Genomic DNA, 18128 nt, shown 5'->3' on the forward strand with positions numbered 1-18128 from the left:
GCTCATACACACACACACACACACACACACACACACACACACACACACACACACACACACACACACACACACACACACACACACACACACACACACACACACACACACAGATATTACACATACACCTCCAGACACACTCACTGCTGATTGGACATCTGACTTTGGATCCAATCAGAGTACTGATTACAATCAGTCCTCAGATTGCAGGCCTTTCATTGGGCTACAGAGACTATTAAAGACAAAAGCACTGTTTTGTTTTTTTTGTTTATCTTTCAGTTGAAATATTACAGAATTTTTTTAAAGAAACATTGATGATATTGACTCAAGCTATGAAATTAGCATGCTCTCCTCCACACTCTTCAGAGTACATCTTTAGTAATCTCTGCACTCTACAGCAGCTCCCCCAAAGTCCCATGATCTAAGCAAAATAAAGGGCTCTTGCAATTACAATTTATGATCAGGTCATTATTTTCTAACAAAATATGAAAATCTATAGAAAACAAATCTTCATTCAATAAAAGGTAGATAGATATATCAAAAAAAGGAGGAAAACGCTGGCTCTCCGCCGTCGCTCAGCTCGGGAGGCCAGATTCCAGCAGGAGGAAATTGCACTTGATCGGATCAGCAGAACAGGTCTGGGAGGGGAAACCGGTGTTCCCTGCAGATTCATTTCTTGCGGGCGTGTTTGTATTTGTCCACATAGGCCTTCACCAGGTTGGACACTTTGCTGGAGTTCACCTCTCCACTCTTGCTGTGGCAGACCTGAGCAGGAAAAAAAGGAGCCCTGATTTCCTGCAATTATCCCATTCTGGCTAATAAAAATTTTAATATTTAGGCCGCTTTTTTGGAGCGGCGGGGGGTTCACAATATATTTATCCATGTTGATATATTGGTTAACCCACTGACGTCCTACAGGGCTCTAGGGACCAAGGAAGCCACTGGCACAACTGGAGCTCACAAAAAATCCCCATAAAAAAAGCTGAAGTTGAAAGTTTGAATAAACATGTTTGATTAAAGTTAGATGCTATTTTATATCTGACTGCATTTGACCCCCAACATGTCCCCATAACCGTCCCCCGCCCCCAAAAATGTCCCCGTAATTGTTTCATTAGTTAAGCGTTCCTAGTTAAGTTCCTAAAGGTTAGAAATACAAACGTGTGTGTGTGTGTGTGTATCTGTACCTTCTCTACTGCTTTGCGGACGATCTCCTTGTACTCCTCCTTTGTGATTTCCTTCCTTTGATAAAACGGTTTGATCGCCGTCTTCACTTCATTTATAGCCTTCTCTTGGATCTGTTGTTTCTGCAGCACAAACGGGAAGTGACACGGTCAACAAACAGGAAGCTAAACTCGCCCATACTGGCTCAGAGTGCCCTACCCTACCTTCTCTTTTTTGGAGCTGTCGGCCTGGGCCTTGCTGTGCTGGCCGGTCTGTGTGGTGGAGGACGGCAGCGCCTGGCTGGGAGCCGGCTGGACCTGGGACACTGTGGCCACGCCCACTTTGGTCAACGTGGGGAGGAGGGCTGGTTTGCTGTAGCCGACGACTGTGCTCACCATCTGGCATCGTACGGAATTTTGATCACTCAGATAGACATAACTTGCTACTGCATTTTGAAGTTAGCTGCCATCTCCATGGTTACCGTACCTGAGCCGTGTGCCCGTCAGGCTGAGCTGCGACTGCTACCGTCTGGCCGGCGGCCTGCATGGGCGGCGGCGGCGGTGGGGGAGGAGGGAGACCCTGGGCAGCGACGGTGGGCACCTGGAGCAGCGGCACTGCAGGGTGAAGGTGTATGGGCACCTGAGGGGGTAAAGGGTAGGGGGCAGCGGGCTGCAGGCTGACCGACAGGGGGCGCTGCAGTGGGTACGGGTGGTGGAGGACGCCGAGCTGAGGAGGAGGAGGGGGAGGAAGGACGCTCAAAACGGCCACCGGTGCGTTACTAGGGATAACCTGGGGGTTAGGAGGAGTAGGGTCGCTCTTTGGTGGATCTAAAAGCACAAAACAGGGAAAAAACAAATTTGAATATGAGCAAATCAAAATATTTCACAGTTTCTACACATTTTATATAGATTACAAGACATTTCCTTATGTCTGTTTTAAAACAGGAAAAACCAGTGTTCACTCTGAATTCATCCTATGAATTATTTATTGGGATAAGGGAGGAAGCAAAAGAACAAATTAAAGGAAGGAGTGAAGGCGGGTAGTAAGGACTTAAACAAGGAAGGAAGGAAAAAAATTAGAAAAAAGGAAAGAAATTTGTAACAAAAAAGAATGAGACAAAAGCAAAGGAAGGAAGAATAAATACGGCAAAGAAAACAAACGAAGGAGAAAAGAGAAGACAGAACAAATAAAAGAAAAAATGAGAATAAACAAGAAAAATAAAGAAACAAAATTAAGGAAATAATAAATGAAAGAGTAATTGAGAGAAAAAAAGAAAGGAAATCTCTTCCAGACTGCAGAGGAACCCTGGTAGTTTTCTGTCACAAGTTAGTCAATATAATCAGATATTCAGCTACAATTAATATTAAAAGAAATGAATTCTTCAAACATACTCATTTGCATTAAAATCTTTGAACTGACTTATTTTTTCATCTCCCCTAGTTGCCAAGCAACTCAGCCCATCTGAGCTGCTGTTGGAAGTTTAAGACTAGTGTAACGTGAAAAGGACGTCTGAAAACATTTGAGTATCGTAAAAAAAAGTTTCAACATTTTTGTCACTAATGTCACAAAGTCAAACCCATATACAGATTTTATTACACACAGTGAAATAAAAGATTCAAGATTTTATTTCTCGTCATTTTGATGACCTTGGCTTATAATTAATAAAAACCCAAAATCTAGTGTCTCAGAAAGTTTGAATATTGTGTGAAAAAAAAATGTTCAACAGAAACTTGTGTTGCTCCATAATCAGCTAATTTACTCAAAACACCTGCTAAGGTTTCCTGAGCATCAAAATGGGTCAGAGAGGGAAACACAGTTAAAAACTAACTGCTGATTGGACAGATTCCAGAAGACAATCATGGACACTAGAGGTGACGAAGCTGCTTGTTCACAGAGTTCTGTACACAAGCCAGTTCTAATTGTCTGACACAAACATTTTCAGGTTTCTATTATCTGTGAGCAATAAACTAAACTGTGACAAGAAATAAAGTTTTGAAACATTTCAATGTGCAACAGATCTATAAGAGTTTCATTTCATGAATTATGAAAGAAATCTGATTGGTTAAAATCTTTTGCGCTCTGAATCTGCAGCCATTTTCTGCTCGCCGTCTCCATAGTAAATCCCTGTTTTATGATTCCTACCTTTACTCCTTGTCATGGTAGAACATTGTCTCAGCTCGGAATTTATGCAACTAAAGTTTCAAATATATTATATGATATGCAATGTGTGCAATTATTAGGAAAGTGAATATTTTTTTGGCATATTTTCCAAGCCGGATAGACTTGAATGCTTTATGGATTTAAGTGTAGCAGGTGGTGTGTGTCTTTGTAATGATGGAGGGGCGTGGCCTAAGGAGGTCAACACTCAATATCAAGGTGTGTGTAATTACTAGGCAACTTTTTTTCTTTTAGGCAAAATGAACAAAAAGAGAGATTTAGCTTGACACTTAAAAATGACCAAAAGTCTCTTTGAGGGGTGAAGAACTTTTAACAATCGCTGAGATAATTTGGGCCTTGATGACACAATCATAAAAGGATTTGTTGATAATAGTCAACAGGGTTGCAAGAAACTTGTTGGAGAAAAAAAAAAAAAGCTACATGGGAAATTGTGTTTTTCCATTTAGCTGCCCAACTGTGCACATGTAAATATTCTCCTGAGAAAGCCAAAACCTTAGCTTTACTTTCTTAAACATTCATTTTCAGGGTTTATTAAAATGTTGGAGTAACTGACAGCAATGTCATTAATAAAAATAAGCCTAATAATTGTGCACACAATGTAGAAGAATGTGATTTTCCAAGTATAGAGCAAAAAGTCTAGAAATAACCTGGTGGTGCTGGTGCCTGCTGCTCCTCCTCTTGTCGGTTCCAGGTGCCTGCTCCTCCTCTCTCCCTCTTGGAGTAATAATCCTGCACATCTGCAGGCAGCGTCCTCCTCACAGCCCAGCTGGATGCTGAGGACCATCCTGACCGGTCGATCATGGAGTCTCCTGGCTCCGGCTCCTTCTTTCGACTGCCGCCCCGGTTTTCGTTGAAGCGGCTGTAGGAGTCGTTCCCTGAATTGTTGCCTGTACCTGAGAAATTGTTTCTGGGCTGCCAGCGCGTGTCGGGCATTTCATCCTGTTGGCTGTAGAAGCTGCGGTTGCCACCACCCCGTCCTGTGCCTCGACTACGATCAAAACCTCCACGAGCCCCCCGCCCACGTGATTCTCCCTCGTTTCCGCCGCCCCTTCGCTGATCTTCCCACTTTGAACCACTGCTGAACCCTGAGTCGCGGCTCTTGTCTTCGGCATCACCCCGAGTCTTTTCAGTGACCCAGTCAGGATTCTCGGACCAAGTCTGTCTGTCATGAGAGCTTTCTAGAGACACACCATTTTCAAAGCGGCCAGACCCTCCTTGATATCTTCGACCCTCGTAACCAGAGCTACCACTATGCCCAGTCTTCCAGCCTCCTCTACGCTCCTTCCTCTGGGGAGACTGCTCTCTAGATGTTGCCCGTTCAGGGCTAGTCCCTCGCCTGTGAGACCTTGTTCTTGATCGAGATCTTGACCGAGATCTGGACCGAGATCTAGACCTTGATCGAGACCGACTCCTGGATCGTCTTCGCCTCCTCTCACGGCTGCGGTCCCTCCTGAAATAGTCTCGCTCTCCGTCCCTCTCCCTGTCTCTGTCTCTGCTGCGAGCACGGGACGATCGACTCGAGGACATGTCATCACGTTCTCTTGAACGTGAGCGTCTTGATGATTCCCTCCTTGACTCTCTCCGAGGCGACCATTTGGAGGATGGCGAGTGGAAGCGAGAGCGCCGCTGCTTGCCATTCTTCCTCTCTTGGCTCCTTTCTCTCTCCCTTTGTGCCTTGGAACTGGCATTTTTGCTGACTTGGGTTTCAGGAGCAGTAGCAGGAGTTACTATGTCAGTATTGTAATCCTTGTCACTCACAGGTTCCTGAAGGGAACTGCTCGCAGGCTCACTTGTGGGTGAGCTGCAGTCCATAGGGACAACGTTTGTGTCATCTTTATTTGTGCAATCGTAACTCTGCGTGGAGTCACTGTTGGACTTGACATCATTCTTTGGTGAATCATTCTCTTTTGTTATGGCTTCCTCTTTGAACGGAGATTTTTCCCTGGTTGTGCCCTCCTCTTGGGCCACAAAGTCCTCCTTTGTTAAAGCCCCCTCTTGAGTTGTAGAGTCTTTCTCCACTATGGTTTTCTCTATGACCGTAGCGTTTTCCTTGGTTATGGCCTCCTCAAGGGTGCCAGAGTCCTCTTTCATGATGCCCTTCTCTTGGATGGTAGAGACTTCCTCTTTGGCCACAATGTCTTCATTGGGTGTAGGATCTTCCTTTGCCTGTTCTATAGAACTCTGGACCTCTGAATACTCCTGTGATTCAGGCATTCCAACACTGTCCTCAGATGTGCTTGCATCTTCATCGGCTATGTTTTTGTCAGATTCTCTGTCAGCAGGACAATCGGACTCTTTCAAATTCCTGCACATTTCCTCCTTTAATTCATTAGAAGACTCTTCTGGTATGGATGCCTCTATTGATTCACACACTTCCATCTTATCATCCAGGTCTGTGTTCTCCTCACTCTGAAGAGACACCTGGTCTTCCACTGGGGTCATTTGAGTGTTAGGGGGAGACTGCAAAGTCCTTTCATCAAACTCTCTATCTGCGCTGGAAACAGGGCTGACAGGCTCATCTTTTTGGCTGTGGCTTTCCTCATAGGTCGAAACTGGACTGTTCTGAGTTGAGTCTGTAAAATAGGATAAGTCATTTTTTTCTTCGCCAGCTGCCTCTTCTTGTTGCTTTTCACAAGATTCTTCTTGCGTCACCTCTTTGTTTTGCTTAACACCATTCGCAGAGCTTATGTCTACTTCCTCATCAGCAGAGTTGCATCCATTCGACTCTTCTTGGAGGCTTTTTTCAGCAGTCTGCAGCTGGTCAGAGTTGTTCATATCTATGTCTTCTACAGTTGCATTCTCTTGTTCTTCCTTCTCAATGTTGTCATCTCCATCCTCCTCTTCCTCACTTACTGCTGGACTACTGCTGTTTTTTCTTGTGGCTTTCCGTTTGCCACTGGCTTTTCTGTTTGTCACCCGTTTCCCTTTCCTTTTTGTTGGCGCTGGAGAAGGTTTGCTCAGCTTGGAGGACTGGCCGGCGGATGAATCGGAGTCTGACAAACTGGCTTGTGCTGGGGATTTGGAGTCTGACTGACTCTCTTCCTGACTTTTAGTGTTGCGTCTAGATCTTCTGGAGGGAAGAGACTCTGGCTCTTTGGTGGGTGCTTTAGATGTTGATGATCTGCTGCCCCGCTTCTCTCCTCCTTTAGGACATGTGACAGCGCAGACAACACCCTGAAATACTACAGGACAGAACAGAACAGTTGATCCTTATTGGACAGTACATAACAGACACGGTAAATAATGAGCTTTTTTTTTTTTGAATTAGTAGAATATTACAGCTGTGGCACACTACATTTTGCCCCCAAGGACCAGGATTCCATGGCTCTGGAATAGACTAACTGGAATAGTAGCAACAACTAAGACTTTAAAAATTTTGTTCCTGGGACAGTTTGACAATAAACAAAAATAAATAAATAAAAAAATCAGTATTTCTGTGATTTCTACATAACTCTAAATAGCTCTTGATTATCTCCAAAACATCAGATGTTACTCACCAAAATTACTAGAGCTAAACGATGCACTGGGGATGAAGGGAGATGAGATGAGACCAAATGGAGATGAGCTGTTCCAACCTGGAAAACGCCGCCTGCACAATGCAACACAACTGTAAATCCTAAAAATGGGCATTTATCATACTGTGAAAAATGTCCAATCGTATAATAAAAATTTTGATCAATCATAATGCATTCCAATCAAGTTATCTGAAAACCTTGAAAACAGACTGTTATATTGCTTTGTTATTATTATTTTTTTTTACAATTTTCTCCACCGTTTCCTGAGAGCACCGACATATATCAATAGATTTGAAAATATGAAATTATACTAAGATTTTGTGCAATTAAATAAGAATCACAATTCATGTCACTGAATTAAGAAGCATATTTCATAATGGTTATGATTTCTAAGACTACAGGGATTATACTGGAATTTAATTTAGTAAATTAGTTGAATTTACTACTTTTTACTGCCTTTTTTACTACCAACACAAAATCCTGTTGCGTCGCTGGTAAAACTTTAGCTCGTAGCTGAGCTTTAGTTTGAAGTTGCATCACTTCGTTTAGCACCAAAAATTGAAATGGGGATCCGCTCCACGGTGGAGCCACAATGAATGGTGGATGCTCCAGGCGGTCTGATTTGATCACAGTCACATCGTTCCGAATCCAATTTTGATTTTTTCCTGCATACTTTACAAAATGCCTTTCGCTCATTCCTAATCTTTGAATCTCGGATTATCGAGCCAAAGTTATGAAAACGTATATTTTCCCATGGCGAAGAGCAAAATGCTAGCTAGTCTCAAGACGTTAGCCGGTTCCAACACAACGCATGTGTACAGCAGCTTGGAGTCCATCAGTGACAGCTCAGGTTCTGCCAGTACGGTAGTTATAATTTTTTTATACAGATTTTAGTAAAACGAACTTAAAACAATAAGTGAGAATCAATGGAAAATTTAAAATATTTTGAAGGGATGATAAAAAATTTACTACCTTTTACTACCTTTAGTTACTTTTTACTACCTTTAACTGGCCTTAATTTAAGCTCATTTAATTTATTGCCTTTTACTACCGTGCAGAAACCCTGGACTAGTGTTAATGTTTTTAGAGAGATGTGCTTTAGTGTCAAACATCACAATGACATCAGCTGGTTTTATTCATTAAGCTACAAAAACACAACTTTCACTGAAGCTTTCAAATGCAGCTGAGGAGCCAATGGGTGTTTAAGGAACAACTGAATCACTGTAGGTCAACCTTCCTCACAGCAGGGGTCACCTGGAGTTTCATTACCTTGGGGGTCCGTCAGCAGGAATGGGAGCAGCAGTGGAGAGCCAAGGGCATCGTTGCGCCTGCAGCTTGCACTGTGTGATTCCAGTGTCGTATGCTAGGTGCTGTGCTAGCCACACAGGATCTGCACTGCAGAACAAGAAAAAAATAAATAAAAACGCTAATACGTATACAATGCTAAAGCTAAAAACTGACAGCCAGCAGTGAGACTTACACGTCCTGCGTTGGTGTCGTTACAGAGACGCAGGGGGGCGGAGACCACGTGCAGCACTCTGTTCCCCTCACCTGGATAAGACATGTGGAACACCGACGACATCAAACAAAGATGCTAAAACTGGAACAAGAGTTAAAGGAAGCTCTGGAAGACCAACTGGAAATTGGATTTTGTTTTACCCAGCAGTGGGATAAGCCCCGAAAGCAAGACGGGCAACGCTCAGAAACAGCAGGTGTTCCACACAACGCCAGTCGCTAATATTGATTGGGTAATCCAGGACTGTGATTGCTGGCGTAGGTCACAGACAAGGTTGAGACTCGGATACAATTGTGTTCAAAATGACAAGCAGACCAAAAACTGTTTTTGATTAATATTTCTGTGCGACATATTTGTGTAGCAGAGTTACTTGTTGGTAGTTTAATAATTTGAAATATTTTCTGGATAAGATCTGTGTGTAGACTCTGTGTGATTCTTAACCTCACACCATCTGTGTCTTTTATTATTGACAATTAATGGTGTGATTCAGTTTGCTTTAAGTCACACCGAGCTCTTGCTACCCACAAAACTCCTCCTTTGTTTGTGCCTCAAAGCCGTGGTGTGATCGAAAATAATATTACGGCTCGTCAGATAGTTTTGTGCGACAGACGGAGAATTTCCAACCTTCCCAGTTATTCGACTGTACTGGAGTAAGCATTTTCACCCATTCATAATAATCAAAATTTCAGATTATTTGGATTTAAATGAGTCATTTTAAGTTTGGAACCACAACAGCAGAAATGTGTTTCCAGAAGAAATGCATGAAGAAGTGCACCTTTTTTCTGTTTAGAGAAGATGGCTCCTCGTCGTTACCTAAAATGAGATATTGATAAATCAGTTGTTATAAAGACGATCAGGGACACATTTCTGGAAAAAAAAAAAGAAGAAAGAAACATACACTTGCGCACGAGGCCTCTTGTTTTGACATCAGATTTCCTCTCCGTTTTCTGCTGCCGTAGTCTCCTAGCAGGCTTGTTTCTGTATGAACAAAAATAAATAAATAGCATTTGAGTTTAAAGAGAAACTGATCATTCTTTAGTCAAATACCAGAATGTGTCAGGAGAACTCACATGAGACAGACTTTCTGTTCGGGTTTTCGACAGCAGCAAATGTCAGATTCTATTTGAGTTGTTTGCCTCCTTACAGGAATCTAAAAAAGAAAAAAACATTTCCATGCATCAAAAAATATATTTGCTACCTTATCAACGAGTTCTCTTTTTTTCATTTTTATATCAAAGATAACCAAGGTAAAAACATTTTCAAATTAGGTTTATATTTATTCAAAGGAATGAATACAGGTGGCCCAAAACATATAGTGTTTATTAACACAAAGAAGTGGTATATTCTTTAATTGCCAAGTCAGCTGATTTGAACCAAAATGAGCATTTCACTTGTTGAAGACTAAACTGGGGACAGAAAGACCCACAAATTTAAAGCCACTACATTAAAAGCTTGGCAGGATTACAATGCATGTCTCGGACCGTTCAGTCTGCGCCTTAAAATCTATCAAATACAAATCCGATTTAGATTCACATGTGGAAGTGGTACAAGTTTGAATTTTTGGGAGAGTGAAAAGATTGCAATTGGGCTGTTCAGACAGTCATGAAAAAGTCAAAAAGCAAAGGTTTTTTCAACCAAGTATTAGAAATTCACTAGCCTGGTCGTCTTCCTATGCAGTTCCACTCAATTCTCATCTCCCTTCAGTGCTCTGTTTGGGATTTCTCTCACTGAAGTGGATTTCTCCAGTAGAATTTCAACCAATCAGCTAACAGTAGGAGAATTTGAATTTTGATGTTGATTTTCTGCGCTGTTTTTGAACTGTAGTATGTAGTGGAGGAAGTGAGCAAAGCTGTTCAGTCCGTGTTGGCCACATCATTAACAACCGCCTCGTTCAGCTCAGCACTTCTCTCTTCGCATTGGGGGATATCATCCAATATACGTCTCTGCCAAATGTCAGCAATTGGGTACAATTTTAAACTTCAATGAAGTCCTCGCCTCTGGGAAGCAATTGTTTCTCAACAGCCGAGACTGCAGACCCTCTGGACAGAGCAAAGCGTAAAACAATGGGCTGGTTCTTACCTGGGTAGGATTTTAAATAATTATTTCATGTTTTTAATTTGTTCAATTAGTTTTGGGCCCTTGAAGCTTTAATTATCTGCATTTCATTCAATCTCTGAGTTCAACCCACTGAATTAAAGCTGAAAGTTTTCACTTCAATTGTATCAAAGTTGCTTCATTTAAAATTCATTGTGGTGATGTACAGAACCAAAATGATTGATAAAACCTGACTGTATAACTGACTAACCATATTGTTTAGTTCACTTTAGCTTATTACTTCCTGACCTGTCGTATTAAGAAACCTCTTCAATAAAACTTCTGACAACATGAAGTAGGTCAAAAAACCTCAAAAAGCAACAAATCCTGTTCGGATCCAAAGAAGGTCAACATGGCATTAAAACCATCTGGCTTTTTGTTCAACCTCTACAAATATTATCTGAATCACATCAGACACTTGATCTGCTCAGGTCAAACAGAAACTAGCTCTCAGTTTCATAACAGTGTTATGAAGTTACCAGAAAGTGCTGCGGTTAAAAGGTCACTGACCTGCACGAGGCCGAGGTGGCCGTCCCATCTGTAAACATTAGTGAATGGTCTTCTGTCCACAGGGCACGAGGAAGACATCTGGCATGGTAGAGCAAAGACATTTTTTCTAACTGATTCAAACAGAGAAAAATTGCAAAATGTGTGTTAGTTTACACAAGCGTCACCTGTGCCCATGTGAGGAGGCATCTGAGGCAGAAAACATGGCAGCAGCTGTCCGGCATGGCGAGCTCTCCTCCGGCCAGCGCGCCCAGGCAGACCGGACACTTCTCTGGCTCCTCGCCGTCGGCCCCGTCCGACGCGCCCTGGCCCCCTGAACACACAACAAAACAAAGAATCACTCAGCACAGAAAAACAAAACACATTTATATGTGTTATGTCAATTGATATAAAGGCAGATTATGTTAATACTTGGAAAAAATAACAATCCACTTCAAGGACTTTATATATATACAGTACAGACCAAAAGTTTGGACACACAGTTGTGTCCAAACTTTTGGTCTGTACTGTATATATATTAAAAAAATTGTATTTTTTATTTGATTGATTTATTTTTTTTTAAAGATCCAAACATCTCACCACTTCCAGCTCCAGTCATGTTTGGCCCTGGGTGGTCCTGATCATGACGACGACAGAAACATAAAGATTAGAAAGTTTTCAGCTGGAAATCCATCAAACAATATTGACAACTTCCACTGCTCTCCATGGCTCCAGCTCAGTTTAACAGGAGTTAGTTGTGCGATTTGTCTTTACCAGTAAAACAACAACTCAAGCTTTCAATGTCAGGCCTAGGTGACTTAAAGTGTGTTTCATGTCTATTTAATAACTCACGAAAGCAGATCAATAATCTTGCTGAGACGGGAGTACTTGAACTGGCTGAAATAGACTAAAGATTTTAGCATAGCACTGCCAGTTAGCTGGCTGAAAAAAAGTTAATGCATAGTTTGAAAAACACACAGTCTCATAAAAGATAATATTTTAAAATGGCAGAAACGTCCATGCGTAAAGCAGCGGCTGCAGGCTAGCTACCCGAGAAACTAGCCTGACTGTTTAAGAATTCCAGCTTGTTATATTTTTGTTGATCTCTAAAAAGCAGGATATCAAAAAGCTACAAGATTAATAAAAATGAAAACAACTGTTGCCTGTCAACACTGCACATCATGAGTGAAATATAATAGATATATATGAACTTAAACACATGCAATAAAAGTCATATAATCTTTACTTTTTAGCATTTTGTATAACACTAACCAGCATTTTACAACCATTTACCAAGAGTTTCTTTAATCATGTGAATTTATGACCTTAACCTATGTAGAACATGTTGTATTTATACAGTACTGAAAAAAACGTGTTTGCCCCTATATAGACTGACAGACTTCCGTTTTAGTAAGCAGTTTTCAAATGATGATTTCATGTACTGAGAAAATAAATGCACCACTTGTTCAATTATAAACTAACTGTCCATTTTTCTGCAACTGAGATCAGTTTTGCCAGCAACATCGAGGCACACTAACTCCCAGACCTGCAGAGTCAAGAAATTACTGAAAAAAATATGTCTGACAACACAAAGTACGACAACACATCTCAAAACGCAACACATCCCGCCTGTAGCTAAAGAAATTTATTAAGGTGAGAAGAGAATCAAAGTCAGTAATATTGTCAGTCTGGGAAGTGTTGCAAACTAGGGTTGTCAAAAGATTGTCATTCGTGTCAAAGATCAATACAGACATTGATCTTTGACAAACAGACATTTTCATCTTACTGCAGAGGCTCGCGGGAACAATCACAGCTCAAACACAAGCAACGTTACAAGTAGACCTGGAGAAGAGCCGTTCAACCCTCTTTGGACTAAAAGACAAAAGCATTACTCCAGCATTACTGCAAAGTATTTTGCCAACGAGGCAAAAGAACAGAGAAAGGCCAAAGATGTCAGTAAATAAGTCGGACAGGATAAGCTAACGCTAGCTTTTTAACCATTTGCAGTTTAGCAATAGTTTAATCCTGTTGAGTTCCCGTGTCAACATGGGTTTTGTTCCGTCCTATTGTGGGTATGATCAGACCCAGGTACACATCCAGGGATAGACGCTACATCAATTGTGAAATGTGAAAAGTCACACAGCTAATGTAGCTAATAAAACATAATGAGAACAAACGTACTCAGCCTGAAGCTAACAATCTGCACAGAAACTCGTCAGAACCAGTGGGACCTTACCTTGATGACTAATCATCACAGAAAGAAAATTAAATATGGAACTGAATTACCAACAGGTTTTATCTCAATGAAAATATGCTGAAATTGTAATTGGTTATAATGTTCTGTTTATCGGAAAGAACACCAAGCCTTAAAAAACATTTTCTGGTGGTGTTGAAAACCGTCTTTATAATACGTTTGCCAGAATACTCGGGGAAAATACTCAAAGCCATTTCCACCTCCAGACAGCTCGAAAACCAGTGGCCTAATCAAAGTCTGGCTTAAATTTGGAGGAGATCCTGTGGCATGGGAAAAAAAAAAAAAAGCTGCTCAACTTTAGAAAACAATCCTCAACAACAAAGATCAACTGCTTGATGCCAGTTGAAGACTGACACAACAGTTGTTGGCTTTAGCGAATGATTACTTTATAGCTTTTCTTCCTCTAGATTCATAACATCGTTTGAAAAACCATATTTAGTATTTACTCTGGGGTTTTTTTTTTTATCTCTTACTAAAGTTCATTTGTTAGTTTAAAACATTTAAGTGAGATAAAAACAGCAAAAATTTAGAAATATTTAAGGGGGTGGTGGAAATTGTATTTGTGTCAAGGACAATGACATTTATTCTGTTTTATCATATCTAAAGTTTTAAAGAGGTGTCTGAGGAATAAATTGCTGACTCTGCCATTTTGTAGTCGCTGGTTATTTGTGATTCATCCATCAGGTTGACATAGTCAGGTTCCAGTGGACCCCTTGGTTGAGAAAACGGTTGATTATCAAAGGTTAAGTTGGACCAACATTTGAAGATCGGAGGGTGCTGTTGAATCAAAATGAAAGTGAAATAATTTTAGGCTTTGATTCCGTCACTCACCTTGTGTTAAAACACGGACAACAATTGCTTAGATTTAAGCTCAAATCAACTCCAAGTTCTTTTTGGAGAGTTCAGACTTGACTATGTGTGAATCATCGTAAACAAGCCTATCAGTAGCCAATGTTAATGAGCCACCGAGCGACTAAACCCCCTCATCTTGCACAGTGTGCTTCTGGGGACAGAATCAGATTAGTTTTTCATGTAATATTTTAATGTAAAAATCTGTCCAAGTGAACCATTTAAGGTCACTCTGACTCAGTTTGATGCTCTGGCCTAAAGACATTCTCCTCCACTCCGCTGATATCATGTCAACACCACTGCTGAGCTTTGTTTTTCAACTGTCAACCCAACTTAGTTAATCAGAGGCCATTTATAACAACCGACTAACTGCTGAATCTCTGACCAATCTTAAAATGTTTAACTAAACCTAAATGTACTAAACGGGATCCAGCATGTGATATAGGTTTACAGTTTATATTCTTAAAAGCTGTTTTGCTGAGCACGGCCTCCAGTCTGGAGATACTAAATTTGCACCAACTTGTGCCAACACGACGGTAACAACATGGTTGTTATTGGATAGCAGGACAACCACAGTTAGCTACAACCAAAGTCTTCTGAAAGCTATCTCCGTGTTATTAGTGCGGCGACCAGAGCGCCTGAATACTGTTTATTATTAGCCACAACGGTTGCAATGAAGGTCAGCAGCTAGCTAGCTGGCTAGGAGACAGCTAAAAGCTAGCGGCTTTGAACAACAGCACCTGCTTACGTCGCCTGTAGCTCTAGAGCAGCTAGCTTCGGTTAGCTAATGTAAATTATCGTTACTCACCTTTGAACAGAGCTGAGGCTGAATTCTACGCTATGTTTTTAGCGTCTAAGTCCTTGCTGTGTTGTTCGGCCGAATGAAGATATCCGGGAAGTATTTTTAGCGAAAAACGAGGCATAGATTTCAGAAAGCCTCAGCCACATGTCTTGCAGACTAGCTACAAAAGTTGCCCTTCTGGCACCCCCTATTGGAAGCGGTGAGCATTACAGCACAATGTTGATTTATGCATTTGGTTTCGTTTACGCAAACTCAGGCTGCAGATAGCACGAAAGGGACAGTTCCATATGGAGGTAAAACTGTCTCATAATTTGTAAATCTGAATATTTACGGGCTGAGGAGACCCAACCTGGGATCTCTGGATTTTCAGTGTCTCCTCAGTCCAGTCCTGTTGTCTTACCTCAGTAATGCTGGAGAATCATCACATGATCAGACACACATTCCTTCATTTCTGTCTAAATAACAGATGAATGAAGGAGACTTTCTGATGAAGTCATCATCATGTCCTCGCCGTTTCCACAATCTTTTACAACCAGTAGATTAGCAGGTGGAGCAGGTCTTCTGCTTTAATTGCTGGTCAACTCAAGTCATGTGACATGAGTTGATGTAGAATTGAAATAAAGAGAAAATACAACAGAGTTAAAAAATTTTTTACAAAGACAGCAGATAGAAACCGTTTTTAAAGCTCAACTCTCTGCAGCAATATCTGAAATGTTTAGTTATGTTGAAAGATATAAATATTCTTACTTTTTTTGTCAACTGGGTTCTCTTATCTTCCTCCACCTAACTGATGGTGTTGAAGGTGGAGGTTTACAGGCTCGGGAGATCCAACCTGGGATGATCAGACACATTATTGATCTGCAGTATCTGAACCAGAGGTCAAAGGTCAGCTCTGGGTTTTCTATAATGTTTCTAAAATTCTTTAATATTCAACATCTGACCCATGAACAGGTAAATTCACCAGCATAAGATTCTATGGCAATGCTTGGTTTGTTATTGAAGGTCCTACTTCACATGATCAGTGTCTCTTTATTCTGCATCCCGTCCTCAGATGTCCCTCTGTTGTATCAGGAAACTCTTCTTCATTAAATCTCTGGAATGTCAGCAGGATCTTCTGTCTTCTCTCTCCTGATTGGTCCAGCGCTGCTGTCTTGTTTCAGTCATGCTAGTGAACCAACACGTGATCAGAAAAACATTTCTTAATTTCTATCTAAACAGATGATTGAATCAGACCTTCTGATCAAGTCATCATCATGTCCTCACCTTCTCCACAACCTGTTACAACCAGTCAATCAGCAGATATAGTAGATCTTCTGCCTTAATTGCTGTTCAACTCAAGTCATGTGACATGAGTTGATGTAGAAAAGACAACAGGGTTAGAGAGAATGGACAGAAGAAAGAACAGTTTTGAAATTTGACCGCTGTTTCATCCATATTTAAAATTGTTAGCTGGATAAAAATATGTTTTCTTACTTTTTTTCTCAACTAGGTTCTCTTATCTTCCTCCTCCTGACTGGTGGTGTTGAAGATGGAGGTTTACAGGCTGAGGAGACCCAACCTGGGATGATCAGGGACATTATTGATCTGTTGCATCTGAATCTGGGATCAGGTTTTCTATAATGTTTCTAAAATTATTTAATAATCAATGTCTGACCCAAGAAGGACCTACTTCACATGATCTGTGTCTCTTTATTCTGTCCTCAGGCGTCCTCCTGTTCCATCAGGAAACTTCTTCTCGGGATTTTCGGCAGGATTTTCTGTGTCTCCTCAGTCCTGTTTCCTGATTGGTCCAATCCTGTTGTCTTATCTCAGTAATGTTGGAGAATCATCACATGATCAGACACACATTCTTTAATTTCTGTCTAAAGAACAGATGAATGAAGGAGACTTTCTGATGAAGTCATCATCATGTCCTCACCGTTTCCACAATCTTTTACAACCAGTAGATTAGCAGGTGGAGCAGGTCTTCTGCTTTAATTGCTGGTCAACTCAAGTCATGTGACATGAGTTGATGTACAATTGAAATAAAGAGAAAAGACAACAGAGTTAAAAAGAAAAATTTACAAAGACAGCAGATAGAAACCGTTTTTAAAGCTCAACTCTCTGCAGCAATATCTGAAATGTTTAGTTATGTTGAAAGATATAAATATTCTTACTTTTTTTGTCAACTGGGTTCTCTTATCTTCCTCCACCTAACTGATGGTGTTGAAGGTGGAGGTTTACAGGCTCGGGAGATCCAACCTGGGATGATCAGAGACATTATTGATCTGCAGAATCTGAACCAGGGGTCAAAAGTCAGCTCTGGGTTTTCTATGATGTTTCTAAAATTCTTTAATATTTAACATCTGACCCATGAACAGGTAAATTCACCAGCATAAGATTCTATGGCAATGCTTGGTTTGTTATTGAAGGTCCTACTTCACATGATCAGTGTCTCTTTATTCTGCATCCCGTCCTCAGATGTCCCTCTGTTGTATCAGGAAACTCTTCTTCATTAAATCTCTGGAATTTCAGCAGGATCTTCTGTCTTCTCTCTCCTGATTGGTCCAGCGCTGCTGTCTTGTTTCAGTCATGCTAGTGAACCAATGCGTGATTAGATAAACATTTCTTAATTTCTATCTAAACAGATGATTGAATCAGACCTTCTGATCAAGTCATCATCATGTCCTCACCTTCTCCACAACCTGTTACAACCAGTCAATCAGCAGATATAGTAGATCTTCTGCCTTAATTGCTGGTCAACTCAAGTCATGTGACATGAGTTGATGTAGAAAAAAGAGAAAAGACAACAGAGTTAAAGAGGAAAATATACATAGACGGCAGATAAAAACAGCTTCTAACTTTCAGTTCAACTCTCTGCAGCTATATTTGAAATGTTCACCTATATTGAAAGATACAAATGTTCTTACTTTTTTTGTCAACTGGGTTCTCTTATCTTCCTTCACTTGACTGGTGGTGTTGAAGGTGGAGGTTTACAGGCTCAGGAGACCCAACCTGGGATGATCAGGGACATTATTGATCTGCAAAGTTTAAATCTGAGATCAGAAATCAGCTCTGGGTTTTCTTTGAGGGTTCCGTTGGTAGTGTAGTTGTGTTGCGTTCGAAAGGTTTTAGGTTTGATTCCAGCTTCCTCCTGCCACATGTTGATGTGCCCCAGGCAAGGCACTTAACCTACCAAAGTGCCTACCGATCGGTGTATAAATGTGTGTGCGTTAATGAGTGTAAATAGGTGAATGTGACTCTAGTGTAAATCGTTCTGAGTGGTCAAAATGATTG

General features: G+C 41.0%; 1 protein-coding gene and 1 long non-coding RNA gene across 3 annotated transcripts; both read right to left on the bottom strand.

Moving 5' to 3' along the window:
• Positions 1-229: 229 nt before the first annotated feature.
• On the bottom strand, positions 230-15054 carry scaf11 (SR-related CTD-associated factor 11). Its single transcript, XM_028043469.1, has 15 exons — positions 14859-15054; positions 11548-11584; positions 11136-11281; positions 10972-11049; positions 9438-9517; positions 9266-9345; positions 9143-9180; positions 8332-8402; positions 8121-8246; positions 6834-6925; positions 3984-6518; positions 1645-1985; positions 1383-1556; positions 1182-1301; positions 230-762 (listed from the first exon to the last, which is right to left on the bottom strand). Exons 2-15 carry the CDS (start codon positions 11564-11566, stop codon positions 667-669), a joined length of 3996 nt encoding a protein of 1331 aa, XP_027899270.1. The 5' UTR covers positions 11567-11584; positions 14859-15054; the 3' UTR covers positions 230-666.
• A 204-nt stretch (positions 15055-15258) lies between these two features.
• LOC114160799 (uncharacterized) lies at positions 15259-17810 on the bottom strand. 2 transcript variants are annotated; one of them, XR_003598855.1, is made up of 8 exons: positions 17525-17810; positions 17271-17426; positions 17009-17093; positions 16522-16832; positions 16116-16410; positions 15862-16017; positions 15600-15684; positions 15259-15425 (listed from the first exon to the last, which is right to left on the bottom strand). It is a non-coding gene; the product is annotated as an uncharacterized LOC114160799 (long non-coding RNA). The 2 variants fall into 2 exon arrangements; XR_003598854.1 differs by having other exon boundaries at positions 15259-15684; positions 17525-17809.
• Positions 17811-18128: the final 318 nt, after the last annotated feature.

Source organism: Xiphophorus couchianus, chromosome 17 (assembly GCF_001444195.1).
Source record: "Xiphophorus couchianus chromosome 17, X_couchianus-1.0, whole genome shotgun sequence".
Lineage (NCBI taxonomy): Eukaryota > Metazoa > Chordata > Actinopteri > Cyprinodontiformes > Poeciliidae > Xiphophorus > Xiphophorus couchianus.

Excerpts from the sequence above, each read along its gene's own strand:
- scaf11 (XM_028043469.1), bottom strand. Across the intron at positions 9,346-9,437 it reads GAACAGAAAGTCTGTCTCAT|AAACAAGCCTGCTAGGAGAC; the intron begins GTGAGTTCTCCT and ends TTGTTCATACAG. Across the intron at positions 6,926-8,120 it reads CCTGCTGACGGACCCCCAAG|GCGGCGTTTTCCAGGTTGGA; the intron begins GTAATGAAACTC and ends TGCATTGTGCAG.